The sequence below is a fragment of the Thamnophis elegans genome, chromosome 10 (genome assembly GCF_009769535.1).
Source record: "Thamnophis elegans isolate rThaEle1 chromosome 10, rThaEle1.pri, whole genome shotgun sequence".
Classification (NCBI taxonomy): Eukaryota; Metazoa; Chordata; class Lepidosauria; order Squamata; family Colubridae; genus Thamnophis; species Thamnophis elegans.
In genome coordinates, this window is record NC_045550.1 from 71,467,225 (window position 1) to 71,479,746 (window position 12,522).

Sequence of the window (12,522 nt, forward strand, 5' to 3'; positions counted from 1 at the left end):
GTAATGGAATTTTACAAGGCCATTTACTACAATTACATAAAATGTCTTTATTACAACTGGGTACCATTATAAAAAACAGCAAAATAATTTTTTTATGTGGAGCCACTTGTTAAAACAAAAGTATTTTTCAAACATTTTAAGATGATGGGATCTTGCCAATCCTGACCTGAGGTGCTGGTGGCAGAGAATACATAATTTATCCAAATGTTTGCATATTTATACATTTTTCTTTTAAAAAGTGGACATTTCTATGCCCAAAAATGATATCTGAACCTTCAAATCAACTTTTCCATCATATATACAAACATTTGATTTTAGAATTTAATCTTTGCAAGCTAAAGAAGCCCTTTTAAGTCTGTGTCAATCAAGGGAAGCTTTTGAGAATAAGACTGTTTGCAGCATAAGAATTATTCTTCACCTCGTAACTACTGATATGCAGCCATAATATACTACAGTAGATAAAATCACCCAGCGAAGGAAAACCGTTTCTCCACTGGAAAAATAAATAATAATGAAGAGGAGGAGAGAAAGTTCTCAAAAGGGCCAACTGAAAACACTGCCAGAGGGACCTGGGTGGCGGTCTTTTGCCCCTTTGAGGCGCCCATCTTTCCACCAGCAGAACACGAAGACCCCAACACTGGAGAGGATTCCCGCCCCCTCCCCATTCACCGAGGAGCTGCCCTGTGGGTGGGTGGGTGCCTCCACCTGTCAGCTGTGAGAAGTGCAGGGGGTACAAGCAGCTTCCAGGGAAAGGGGTGGGTGTGCCATGACTCCCAGCAGTCTTATGATTACAGTTATTTGGGAAGAAATAAAGGCATTAATTAAAAAAAAAACCCTGAGGGATGGAGGTTTGTGTGTGTACATATATTATTTTAAAATCTGGATATTTTAAAAAGTATAATTTAAGAGTTGCTATTTTCTTGAGCAAGTCCTTTAGAGATATGCATAAATAATAAAATAAGATTTAATTGGCCATATATACAATCTTAACAGCTTTAGGGGTAAGTCTGTCTGAAATAATTTACGAACCACTCTCAATCCAAGTTAGCAAAGTGATATTTGTTCACCTGAATTCACAAGCCTTCAAGGAAGTATAAGAAAATAATTATTTAAAAACACCCAACTTCGGAATTTGAAGCATCCTTGGAACAGATTGAAGATGCATCACATCCCTTCCAGAGGGGAGAGCAGCTTGCTTTGAGGGGGGTCCCCACAACTGCTCCCCAAAGGGCGGCTTCAACAGTGTTGCTTTTAGTCCCACGACCCCGTGCAGGCGCTGTGCGGCCGCTCCCTACAGAGCCTGCTGACCAGCCCGCTTTGCTTTGCCTAGCCGGGGAGGCGTGGGGGGGGAGGCGTGGGGGGGGGGGCAGAGCGGGGAGGGGCAGCCGGCAGTCACGGTGGCCCCTCTTCAGAAAAGGCTCCCCCGTCCTCCAGCAGCCACCGCTTCCCAGCAGCAAGAGGGGCTTGCAAGCCACGGTTCCAGGGTCGAAGGAGCCTGGCAGGTGCTTTGTGGATTCCCAGGGCAGAAGGGGGAAACGCCACACAGGCCGCCTTCCTTCGCACGGGGCCTGGGGGGGCCTGACTGCAGCCGGCTCCTCCGGCATCCTTTCCTGGCTGTTGCTGCCCTCTTAGCACCATTGTGGAGGAGTTGCGACCCTGGCACAGCCGTCCTTTCAGCAGGCCTGCAGTTGGAGCGGTCGTGTTTTGCCTGGCCCAAAGCCCGGGCCTCTGGGTTGCCCACGAGAGACTGTCCAGCTGGTGTTGCTGCCCCTCCGGTCAGCCTGCTCCGGCCGTCCTCTCGGCAGGCGATCTTGGGGGCGCTTGGTCAGGCCCCGAACGAGGCGGTCACAGTGGAAGGCCTGGGCTCCACTGACGGAGGCGCCCCGTCGGTTCTGAGCCAGGGTTCTGCCAAGCGCTCCATCTGTTAAGGCAACCCGCTCCAGCTGGCTGGGGGCTCCCGGAGGGGGCCTGGGGAGGAGCCGTCCCAGAGGGCAGAGCTCTTGCAGAAGGAAGACCTGAGGGTGAAGCCGCCGGCTTCTGCCACTCGGTGGGACCGGCCCCTGGGCTTTGCAAAGCTCCTTCAAGTTCAGGTGGGGAGGGGGCTGCATCTCCTGATGTGGTGGGACGTTTTTGGGCACGGGGGGGAGGGGCTCACCAGACCTAGCTCTCGCAGGGTCGGGGGAGGACAAAGCGAGCAACCAGCTCCTCCCCCGCGGACCAGCCAGAGTGTCCCCCAGAGTGTCCCAGGTGGGGCCGAGTGTCCTTTCCTGGGCGTAGTTCCAGATGGAGAAGCACTTCTGGCCAGTGGGAAATGCAGAGGGACCTTTGCGGGAGGCCCAGGAGTGCCAGGCAGGCCCCGTCCCTCCCCCCCGGTGGGAGGAAGACTGGCATCAGCAGGGTGAGGGGAGAGGGGAGCGGAGCCCGTCTGTCCATCTGTCCGGTCAGCAGCAGAGAGGCCAGGCCATGGGCAGCCCCAGCATGTGCCAGGGGGGCCCTCTGCTACGTCATGGCGATCACTTGGCAGGAGCCGTTCTGGCAGGAGGAGGGGCCGGGGGCCTCGGTGGTGGTGCGGCCCTTGGGCGGCCACTCCGGGTCCACCAGCAGCTCCTGGGCCAGGTGGACGTAGCGGGCCTTGGGCGGCCTCTTCTTCAGGCCGAGCAGTCCCAGCAGCGCACACCCACGGCAGCGGTCCAGCCCCACCTGGGAAGAGACGGAGGGTGGGAAGCTGGGTGGGAAGCTGGGTGCGCCCCCCCCCGGCCCATCAAACAAGGCGACCCCCCCTTCCCCATGGGGCTCTAACTCAGCTGCAGACCAACTGTGCCTCCTCCCCTGCCCACACAGGAGCTGTGGGGGTGCTGTGGCCCAACGTGCCAGTCCTCTAAGCTGGGGAGAAGACCCAGAGTCGACCCCCACCCGCCCTCTGGCCCACTTTGCCGCCCCCTTTCTCTGTCCCCTGGAGCTCCTGGGCGTAAGGGGGGGAGGGCAGCAAAGCCAAGGCCCCAAGCCTGCCCTGTTCTCCCCACCGCCACGTGTCCCCCGCTGCCCGCCAAGACCTCTGCAGCTGAGCACAAGTTTTTCTCCACCGGCGGCTGAGCCCCCCCAGCCCCACCAACCGCCTCGGAAGGAGGGGGCTGCTGCATGCTTGAAGAGGGGGGAAACATGCAGAGTTCCAACCTGAGACGGGTGAGAGGAGGAGGAAGAGGAGGAGGAGGAAGAGGAAGCTAGGCGGTCCTCCCCCGGCTTGTCTCGACTGAAGAGGACCTTCCAAAGGACCATGTCAAGGAGAAAGTTCTGTGATTTGATCCGAGAAGCAGGGAGAATCGAGAAGGCACAATCAGAAGGGATCCAGAACCAGAGCAAAGTCGGGGCCATTGAGTCAGTGCAGAGGAGGACAGCTGGGGAGGGGGCTCCCAGGAGGAGGAGGAGGAGGAGGGGGGGGGCAGCAGACAGGCGCATGCAGAGGGCAACCGGCCCAGCACTTCCGGGGCCCGGATGGAGGGTCCCTCCTGCTCTCAGCGCCAGGGGGGGGCCCTCCAGAGCTCCCCCCCCTCAACTACAGCCAGCCCGGAAGAGGGGGCTAAGCAGGACCCCTCCCCCCTTCGTGGGCTGCCCGCTCGGCCCCCCTTCCGGAGGGGAAGCCGGCTCCCAGGGCTTACCTCCACCAGCATGGAGACGGCAGCGTTGGCCAGGACCAGGAGCAGCACCGTGACACGCCAGGCGGGAGGCACGCAGACCAGCTGTGGAGCAACCGCACACTCAGAGGCCGTGCTGGGAGAGGGCCCCCCATCGGCCCTCCTTGCGCGGCCCCTCCCCCAGGCGGGGTGGGCTCTGGAGCCAGAGGGGCCCCTGCTGCCAAGCTCACCCCAAGGAGGGGGGGGGGAGGGCTCAGCTCCCAGGGAGGAGGCCAGGCGCCCCCCCTCCTACCTCCAAGAAGGATTCGATGGCTGCCACCGGGTGCAGGAGGAGGGTCAGGGCAAAGGCGTAAAGGGCCACCACGGAGACCACGAAGAGATCTGGGGAGGGAAGAGGGGTCAGCTGCCTCCTGCGGCCCCTTCCCCAGCAGAGAGAGAGGCCCTGCCTGCTCCCCCCCCACCATCCGTGGGGGGCTGGCGGTGATACTTTTTGCATGCCAGCGCTTCCCTCTGGCGGGGGCCCCAAGTCCTCCCCCCCCCCCCAACCGGTCCCTGCTCAGGGGTGGGTGGGGATGCGGGTGCAGCCTCTGCAAGGCTCCCCCCCGCCAGCCAAGCAGCTCTTCCCCCCCAGGGCCACGTACAGTTCCTGTAGCAGGGCTGGCGGAAGGGCCGGCCCTTGGAGAAGACCACGGCCACGATGAGGTACTGGAAGATGGAGATGAAGAAGAGGGTGGTGTTCTCGTAGTTGCGGATGTTGTGCTCGTCGTGATGGGAGACGTTACCCGGCGGGGAAGCGTTGGAGGCAGCCGAGAGGTTGCAGGCGCTGGAAGAGAAGCGGGAGGGGGGGGTTGGGCTCAGCCAGGCCCAGGCCCAGGGAGGGAGGGAGGGAGGGGGGGAGCCTGCACTCGGCAGCCAGACCGACCCTAAAGAAGCCTTTGGGGGAACTGGGGTGCCCCCCTCTCCTTGCCAGGCATTCTGCAGGCTAAGCAGGGAAGCGTCTCTTTCATCGGGGGTGGAGTGGGGGGTGGGTGGCATCCCCAATCCTGCCCCCTCCCCTCAGCCGCCAAAATGCCCTTTGGCAGCAGCCAATCGCCCCACCTTCCACGTACCCCTCCCGGCCACACTGACACCAGTGGGAACCCACAGCACCCCGGAATCTGGTCCCTGCCCAGTCCCAGCCCAGCTGCAGGGCCCCCCAAGGCCCCCCCTGCCCTGAGCGGCCTTCCCACTGGCCCCGTAGGAGGTGCCCGTGTTCCCCCTCTTGGCTCCAGAGCCTCGGCTGGGCAAGGCCTGGGGCGGCTTCAGCGGCCTCCCTCCGGCCAGGATGGACCTGGGCCATTCCGATCCGGGGCCACGCTGGGAGCAGAAACTCGGGGAGGACGGGAGCTTCCCTTCATCGGACGCTCGGAGTGGCTCGGCTGAGGCCCCACGGAGAGAGAATTGGCGCAATCGGCATAAAACATTTAACTTCCCATCTCTCCCCAATTTAGGTTTCCGCCTCGTAATGAAATTGGCTCCAAAGGGCCAAAACATTAGGAAGCCTCCGTCCAAAAGGACAAGATGGTGAAGGAGAAAATATTCAGATCCTAAACCAGCCCCGTCTCTTCCCGCCATCCGAAGCGCAGAGGGTGAAAATGCTCTGCCTTTGAAAAATAACAAGGCGGAAAAGCTGCTCCTGATTCTTTGGCCTCCCAGACGGGGGGGGGGGGGGGGGGGCTCTCTCTTCCCTACCAGAGGCCTGGCCTTCCTCTGCTGGAGAAAGAAGTGGCAGGGGGAGGGAGGGAGGGGGCGCTTGTAAAAGGGAGAAGCCCATTTGAGGAGCCCACCTGGGGCTGGGGACGGGGAGGAGGGTTTCGGCTGCCCTTGAACTGTGCCTGGAACAGGCATCCCCCCCAACTGCCCACGGCTTTTAAGAGCCCTTACAGGTACTTGGCAGAGCCCTGGGGGGCAAAGACGGCACCCTGCAGCCTTAGGGGCCTTTTAGGGGCAAGGAAGGAGCGCTGGCTCACAGGCCCCTCCTCTTCCTCCTCCTCCTCCTCTCGGAGCAACTCTTCCCATCTCCAGGCGGGCAACAGCCTTCTCTGAACTTGGTGGGAAGCAGCCCCCTGGCAGCGAGTGAGTGGGGTCAGGATTTCTGTGGGGCCACGCAGCGGTGCCCGACTGTTAAGCCCCGAGGCTCCGCTGAGACCGCCGGAAACAAGGCAAGAGCCGCTCTGCTGGGTGGGGTCAAGACCTGCCTTAGCCCAGCGCCTGGATTCTCCCGGGCTCCAACTGGGCGCCTCTCTTCTGCAATTGGGGCTGGGGGCAGGTGGCATGGGGAGGGAGTTTTCTCAGCGCTCAAAGCAGAGAAGTGCTGAGAAAAGGGGGGGGGGGGGCTGAGCCGAGGTGGCGCAGTGGTTAAATGCAGCACTGCAGGCTACTGCTAGATCAGCAGGTCAGCGGTTCAAATCCCACCGGCTCAGGGTTGACTCAGCCTTCCATCCTTCCGAGGTGGGTAAAATGAGGACCCGGATTGTTGGGGGCAATATCCTGACTCTCTGTAAACCGCTTAGAGAGGGCTGAAAGCCCTATGAAGCGGTATATAAGTCTAACTGCTGTTGCTATTGCTGCCAAGCTGGACAGTTTCACAGGGTGCAGATGTTCCGATGGCCACCAGGTGACACCAAAAGGCTCAACTTGCTAAAGCACTCTGCTGCCATCTAGTGGGGGAAGGCTCAGAATGACGATTTCCTGAATCCCAGCTCAAGAAACACACGCGTGCCCTGCTCCGTGGCCTCTCGTCACGAACGCTCTCTCTGCGCCACGGCTGGGGAACGGTTATCCGCTGCCGAAGTCATGGCGACTGAGGTGGCTTCGGAAGAGCTACGGAAGCAGCAGGAAAGGGGCTCGCCAGTGGAAGCCGGGAGAGCCTCACCAGCCACAGCCACCTTTCTCCTCGGGGCTGCAGGGAGACCTCAAGCGCGCTGGACGAGCCTGCTGGGCACTTACTCTGAGGAGGGGCTCCACGTCTCGTACCAGGGCTGCTGCTTGACCCACAGGAAGCCGAGGACCTGGAAGCCCAGGCAGATGAGGATCTGGGACAGGACGGAGAAGAGGAGGGCCCCCGAGATGAGGCCGGAGGGCGGCCGCTGGGCCACCAGCTCTTTCCACGCGGGGTTCAGGCTCACTGCAGGGAGAGGGGGGGGGGGAAGGGGCAGTCAGGGAAGTCGGCCCACACGCCACCAGGGCAGCCGAAGTCTCGGGACTGACACCAAGGAGACTCTTTGGAAGAGACCGGCTGAGTTCAGACACAGGGACCAATCAGGGGAGGTTGCAAAGGACGAGGAGGTTGGGCCTCTTGGGGCCTTCCCCTCCTCCCCCCCCCCCGCGTGGGGCAAAATGGGCCAGGAACCCCTGCGCTGCAGAAGAGCCTCAAGGGAGCCACCAGGCCGGGAGGGGGAGGACAAGCCCGCTCGGGACCCAGCGCCTCCTCCCTCATCTCTCTGCAGCCAGGTGGGGATCCCAGCGCTCCAGATCGTCCTCCTGGGAGTGGGGGGGGGAGCGCTCGCTCTCCCAGCACAAGCCCCCACCCAGAGGTCCCAGCCGGTCCTACTCACTGGTGAAGACCAGCACCAAAATGATGGCCAGGTCGATGAAGAGGAACTGAAAATCTCCCAGGTTGCTCTGGACCTGCAGAAGAGAGTTTGCACCCCCATCAGGGGATGGAGAGGGGAGGACAGCTACTCCTCCCCCCTGCCTCCCCCCCTCCCTCTGAGCTTCGTGATCTCCCTTTAGAGCCCTCCCTCTCCAGCCCTCCCCCCACTACTCTCTCAAAGAGGGGGGGCTCAACACTTCCCCCTCCTCCTGAAGCACCCAGATCCCGACCCTCCCCCTGAGCTTCCTGCTGCCCCAGGCGGCCTTCCTCTCCCCTGGCAAGCCGCTTCCTTGCCGCAGCCCAGGCCCAAATCCCCCCCGGTCCTCCTGCTCCGGGAAAGCTGCTGGGCTCCGGGACAGATTCTGGTTCCCTGGGCGCCTTTTGAGGCACAGCAGCCCCCCCCCGGGGGGGGGACACACAGGCGCAGTGCAGGGCTGGGGGAAGGTGCCCGGGGACGTCCCCCCCCCCCCCCAGGAGGGCCAGAGACTCACGGAGTAGAGCAGAGTCACGCTGAGGTACTGGATGATGCTGTATAGAGCCATGAATTTGAAGACGCAGAAGGAAGTCATCAGGGCCGCCCGGCCTTCCCTGACGGAGCAAAGCAGCCGCTGGGTGGAGGCAACCACAGGCCCGCCCCCACTTTTCCTCGTGGGGGGGGGAGCCAAGAATTCCTGCTCGGCCCCATCTCAGGAGGGAGGGGCCCTTGGGGGGGGCAGGGAGAGCCCCCCGCTGTTCGTCTTGTGCAGGAAGGAAGCAGCAGGCGTCTCAGGGCCCAAGCGGGAGGCAGCCTGGGGGCTCCCATGCCTCCCCCCCTGGGAACAGGAGACCCCCTGCCCTCCCAGGGAAGGGCGCGGCTGCCCTGGCATGAGACCCACCTTGGCGGGGGAGCCTGGGCCCGAGGGGCCTATTCCGTGGCCCCCGTGTCTCCCCCCTCGGCAGACCTCAGCATGGTTCCCCTGCCCCCGGAAGAACCAGCCGCCCTGGCACTCGGCCCGATGGGGGTGGGGGGCTCTGGCTACACAATGCGCAGCCCTTTACCTGATGAGGTTGGGCACGCAGGCGATGCTGGCCGTCCTGGAGGTGAAGGGAGAAGCGACGGAGGCCTCCAGCTCGGAGAGGGAAATGCCGCCATGGGCCCTCTTGAGAGCCTGTGCAAGGAGAAGGGGGGCTGAGGGGGCCCCTCTTTGGACCCACCTGAGCAGCCGTGGGGGGGGGGAAGGGGGGGGAATACTCACGCCACAATCGTTCGCGCCGTCCCCGCACATCCCCACGTGGTAGCTGCAAGGGACAGCAGGGAGGGTGAGCAGGACGGGTGGGGAGAGGGCGTTCCAGGGACACCCCCCCCCCGGGAGAGTCCCCCAGGAAAGGTTCCCACAAACCGCTTCCCTGGATGTACCCGACCTGCCCCCTTGGATGACCGGCCTTCAGGGGGCCAACGGAAGCAAAAGCCCTCCTCGGCAGCCCCCCCCCCACTTCTGGGAAAGGGCCCCAGGAGAGTGAAGGGGCCGTGGGCAGGAGGGGGCGCTCTCGGGGCTGGGAGAGAGGAACTCCCCCCCCCCCAATCTGCCCAGGGCTCAATAGCCACAGGCCGCCACCCGCTTGGCTTGTGCCACCCGGCCAAAGCAGCTGACAGGGCAGCCCCAGTGGGACAGAGCCCTTCCCCTCCCATCAGGCCCAAAAGGGTTTGCAGCTCTTCTGAACCCGGGAGGACCAGGTCCTGTGGGGCAGAGGTCAGAGTCCCAGGAGGGCTCTCCTCGCTGGGGGGCAACTGGCAGGGCAGAGCGGGCAGCCGAGCAGGAGGGAAAAGGCTGGCAGAGGAGCAGCCCCCAGCAGCAGAGCCCAAGGCCAGGTTCCCCCCCCCAGTCTCCTGACCCCCAGCAGTCCCCCCCCCCCCCAGGGCAGAGTTGCTGCTTGTGGCGAGGGGCCCAGCAGCAGCAGCAGCAGCAGCCAGGTTCTGCCTGGTCTTGGGGGGGGGCGGGGGGGGGGGGCTGCCCTTGTGTACTTACTCTACGTTTTGCAGGGCCTCCACCAGCTGCGTCTTTTGGTCGGGGGCCATTCGGGCAAAGACAGTGCCGTGCAGAACGAGCTGGAAGGCAAAGGGGGGGGTGTCTCTCAGCACTCGGGGGGGGCGGGAGGAGAGGCAGACAGGAGAAGGGGTGCTGGTGCGTGTGTGTGCGTGCCAACAGGGGGAAAAGTTGAAGGCAGGAAGGTTCTTTCCCTCCAGGCAATTCAGCACCTTTTCACTCTGCTGCATTTCTCAGGGTGAAGGGGGGGGGTGTCTCTCTAGAACTGCTGCCGTGTCCCCCCCCTCCCCCCCCCGTGGGAAAGCCTCAGAAAGGCCCAAGGAAGGGCAGGCTCTTCCAAGGCTGGGAAAAGCCCGAGGGGAGAAGCTCTGTAGGGGGCTGGGGGAGATGCCGGTGTGGGGAGGGGGCTCCTTCCCCCCCAGGGCCACACAGGCCCCCCCTGGAACTGCCCCCCAGAGACCGACCTTGGGCACCAGGTCCTGGAAGTGCTCCTGGATGACAGCGAAGGACTTCCCGTTCATGGCAAAATGGAACCTGGTTTTGGGGGAATCTTCGTCGTTCTGCTGGGCAAGTTTAATGGGAATATCCTGCAAGAGAAGAAACGGCCCCCTTTCAGTTCAGACCCCCCCACCCCACCCCACCCCCGGGGATTCTTCCGGCAGGAAAGAGTTAAGCGCAGCTGCCACAGGAAGCACCTCCTGGACAGACGTTTGACCTATAAAGCCAACAAAGTTGGTCACTGCCACCTAGACCTGGCAAAGACAGGTGTGTGTGTGGGGGGGGGGAATGGGGGGGGGGGCGGAGCGCTGACCCAACATAGAAGCAGATTTAATGCCTGACCTGAAAGCCCTGCGGATTTAGTCCTGATTAGGCTTCCCATCTAAGGGAGACCAATTCTTTATTTTATTCATTAAGGTTTTATGCTGCTGACCTCTCTGACAAAGGATTCTGGGCAGCAACTTATGAAACAAGTAAAAAATTAAAATACCAAACCTTAAAAAACTACAGAGATTAAAATGGTATTAAAATGCAGAAGGAAGGAAGAGGGCGGAGCCAATCATCAGGAACGGGGCCGTCCAAGGAGGACCCAGCTTCAAAGAAAATACATGGGAAGCCCCCCCTTCCAGGCCCACCAAGGCATGCCACTCAGGGCAGCCCCCGCCCCCTCCCCCTCCCAAGGGTGGACGGCTTGTTGGGGCCAAATAGGGGGCATGGACCACCCCTCTGGAGACCCTCCCCCCGTTACCCAAGTCCCTTGGGGGGCCCAAAGGTGAGGACAGCTGGACTTTCTTGGGTTTTCTCCCCTTCTCCTCTGAGGGGGGGGGGGGGCTGCTTCTTCTTCTCCTCCTCCTCCTCGGAGGCCCCTTTTCTCCCGGCTCTTCCTTCCTTCCCCCCAGGGCCCCTTTTCTCCCCAGGGCCCAGCTTCCCTCCCGGCTGAAAGGGCAGACTTGGGGGGGGAGGGGGGAAAGAGTGTATCTGTGTGTGTGTTGAGTGAGGGCCTTTGCCTCTCACTGCTGGCTCTCCCCTGAGGTGCCCCTGGGGCAGAAGGGTCTCTCCGGGCCCTCCAGAGGACACCCCCTGCCCCCCTTACCTCTGAGTTGATGGTGGGCGTGGGGTCGTGGGCCCTCTCCAGGGCATCGGCATGGTGCCACTTGATCCTGGCGGGGTGCCCGTCCTTGGGAGGTAGCGCTTCAGCCACAATGACCTTGTCCTGAGGTAGAATCATGCCACAGTCCCGAGCCACGGAGATGGCGGTCAGCATGTTGTCCCCTGTGAAGCAAAGGGAGTTTGGCCAGTCCTCATGCCAGCTGCCCTTCACGCACACACACACACTGCCCTTAGCACTCTGGCCTTTCCAAAGCCCTGGGAGGGGGCTGGAGGCCCTTCCTTAAGGAAGCCGGAAGGCCTCCAGGGCTCCCTGCTGATTGCCAGCCCCCCCCCCCCACGGCCCCTCCCCCCATGTTCATCTTAAGAGAGCAAAGAAGGGAAGGAAGAACCAGAAGCAGGGCTAGGCTTGGATTCTCCTGACTGAAGGATGGCTCCCCATTGGGCTTCGGGTTCTCCCCCCACAGGGGAGGCTGCAGGGAATCCTTCCTTCCTCCCTCCCTTCCTTCCTTCCAGGAAGGGGCACCTGAACCCAGCAAAGCCTGCTGGGGAGGGGGCTGGGGGGGGCCGCCGAAGGGCCTCTATCTGATGGCGGCTCCCACTCTTTTCCTACCCCAGCCCGAGAGGTGCCTCAGCCACAAGGCCAGGGTCCCTGCCGCCTCCCCCGCCCTCCCTCCTTCACGCTCACAGCCGGGGGTGGGGGCAGGGGAATGCTCCGAGCGAGAGGGGAGGGCCAAGCGCTGCGCCAGGAGGGCTCTCCCCTCACCCACCTGTGACCATGACGGTGCGGACGTTGGCTTTGTGCAGGTCCCGGAGGACGGCGGGAGTTTCCGGCTTCAGCTTGTTCTGCATTACGATCAGCCCCAAGAAGTCCAGGTTGGTCTCTATGGCGTCTCTAGGGCAGGAGAGGCGGCACCATGGGGGTCTTTGCAAGGGCATCAGGGCCCCCTTAGAATCCCCTCCCCCTTTCCACTGGAGCGGCCCAGGATTCGCACCCGGCAGACCCAGCCCCACCAGCCTCTCCAGAGCCCCAGCTCTCTCTCAGGTGCCGGCAGAGCCCAGGACGGGGCACTCGGCTGCCAGGGGGAGGAGGAGCTGCCGGAGAGGCAGGGAGGGGGGGTGGCAAAGGCCAGGGGACGGAGCAGACCCGGGCGGAGAGAAGGAAGCGCCTCAGCCCTGCACCACAGATCCCCTGCCAGGAGCGGGCAAGGCTGGCGGCCACTCTGAGAGCAGAGGCTCCTGGGAGGTCCTGCTCAGTGCGGGCGTGTGTGTGTGTGTGTGTGTGTCTGCTTCAGGTTGGGGCCCAGGCAGAGCCTTCGGATGGATCCCTGTGCTTGGGCAGGGTGTGGAGGGCAACCCCAAGGACGTCGCTGGGGTTCCAGCCCCTTCTTCCTCTGGGCCCCCCCTCCACTCACCGGGCCACGTTCTGCACCTTGTGCCAGGTGAGCTTGGACTCCAGCTTCCTGTGAGCCAGAGCGATCACCCGGAAGCCCTGCCTGGTGTAGTCCTCCAGCACCCGCTCAAAATCCGCCGGCACTGGGGATGGAAGAGAGGCCACCGGCTGAGGCTCACGCCGGCAGCGCCCCGGCCAGCCTCCCCCCTGGGCGGTGGGGCAGGGGAGCCGGAG

The 12,522-nt window shown here is 62.4% G+C and overlaps 1 protein-coding gene across 3 annotated transcripts in view; it reads right to left on the reverse strand.

Moving 5' to 3' along the window:
• Nucleotides 1–14: 14 nt before the first annotated feature.
• ATP13A3 (ATPase 13A3) overlaps nt 15–12,522 on the reverse strand; it is a 35,672-nt gene continuing 23,164 nt past the window's right edge. For 2 of the 3 annotated variants that reach the window (XM_032225186.1, XM_032225187.1), the window contains exons 19-33: nt 12,311–12,431; nt 11,666–11,790; nt 10,882–11,060; nt 9,755–9,877; nt 9,273–9,352; nt 8,502–8,544; nt 8,305–8,414; nt 7,758–7,854; nt 7,229–7,301; nt 6,621–6,798; nt 4,274–4,455; nt 3,925–4,013; nt 3,657–3,737; nt 3,175–3,291; nt 15–2,700 (exon numbers count right to left, since the gene is read on the reverse strand). In XM_032225186.1, the coding sequence (XP_032081077.1) occupies nt 2,500–2,700; nt 3,175–3,291; nt 3,657–3,737; nt 3,925–4,013; nt 4,274–4,455; nt 6,621–6,798; nt 7,229–7,301; nt 7,758–7,854; nt 8,305–8,414; nt 8,502–8,544; nt 9,273–9,352; nt 9,755–9,877; nt 10,882–11,060; nt 11,666–11,790; nt 12,311–12,431 (1,799 nt within the window). In that variant the 3' untranslated portion in view covers nt 15–2,499. The remainder of the gene's footprint in view (nt 2,701–3,174; nt 3,292–3,656; nt 3,738–3,924; nt 4,014–4,273; nt 4,456–6,620; nt 6,799–7,228; nt 7,302–7,757; nt 7,855–8,304; nt 8,415–8,501; nt 8,545–9,272; nt 9,353–9,754; nt 9,878–10,881; nt 11,061–11,665; nt 11,791–12,310; nt 12,432–12,522) is intronic. The other variant, XM_032225188.1, reaches the window with a different exon arrangement.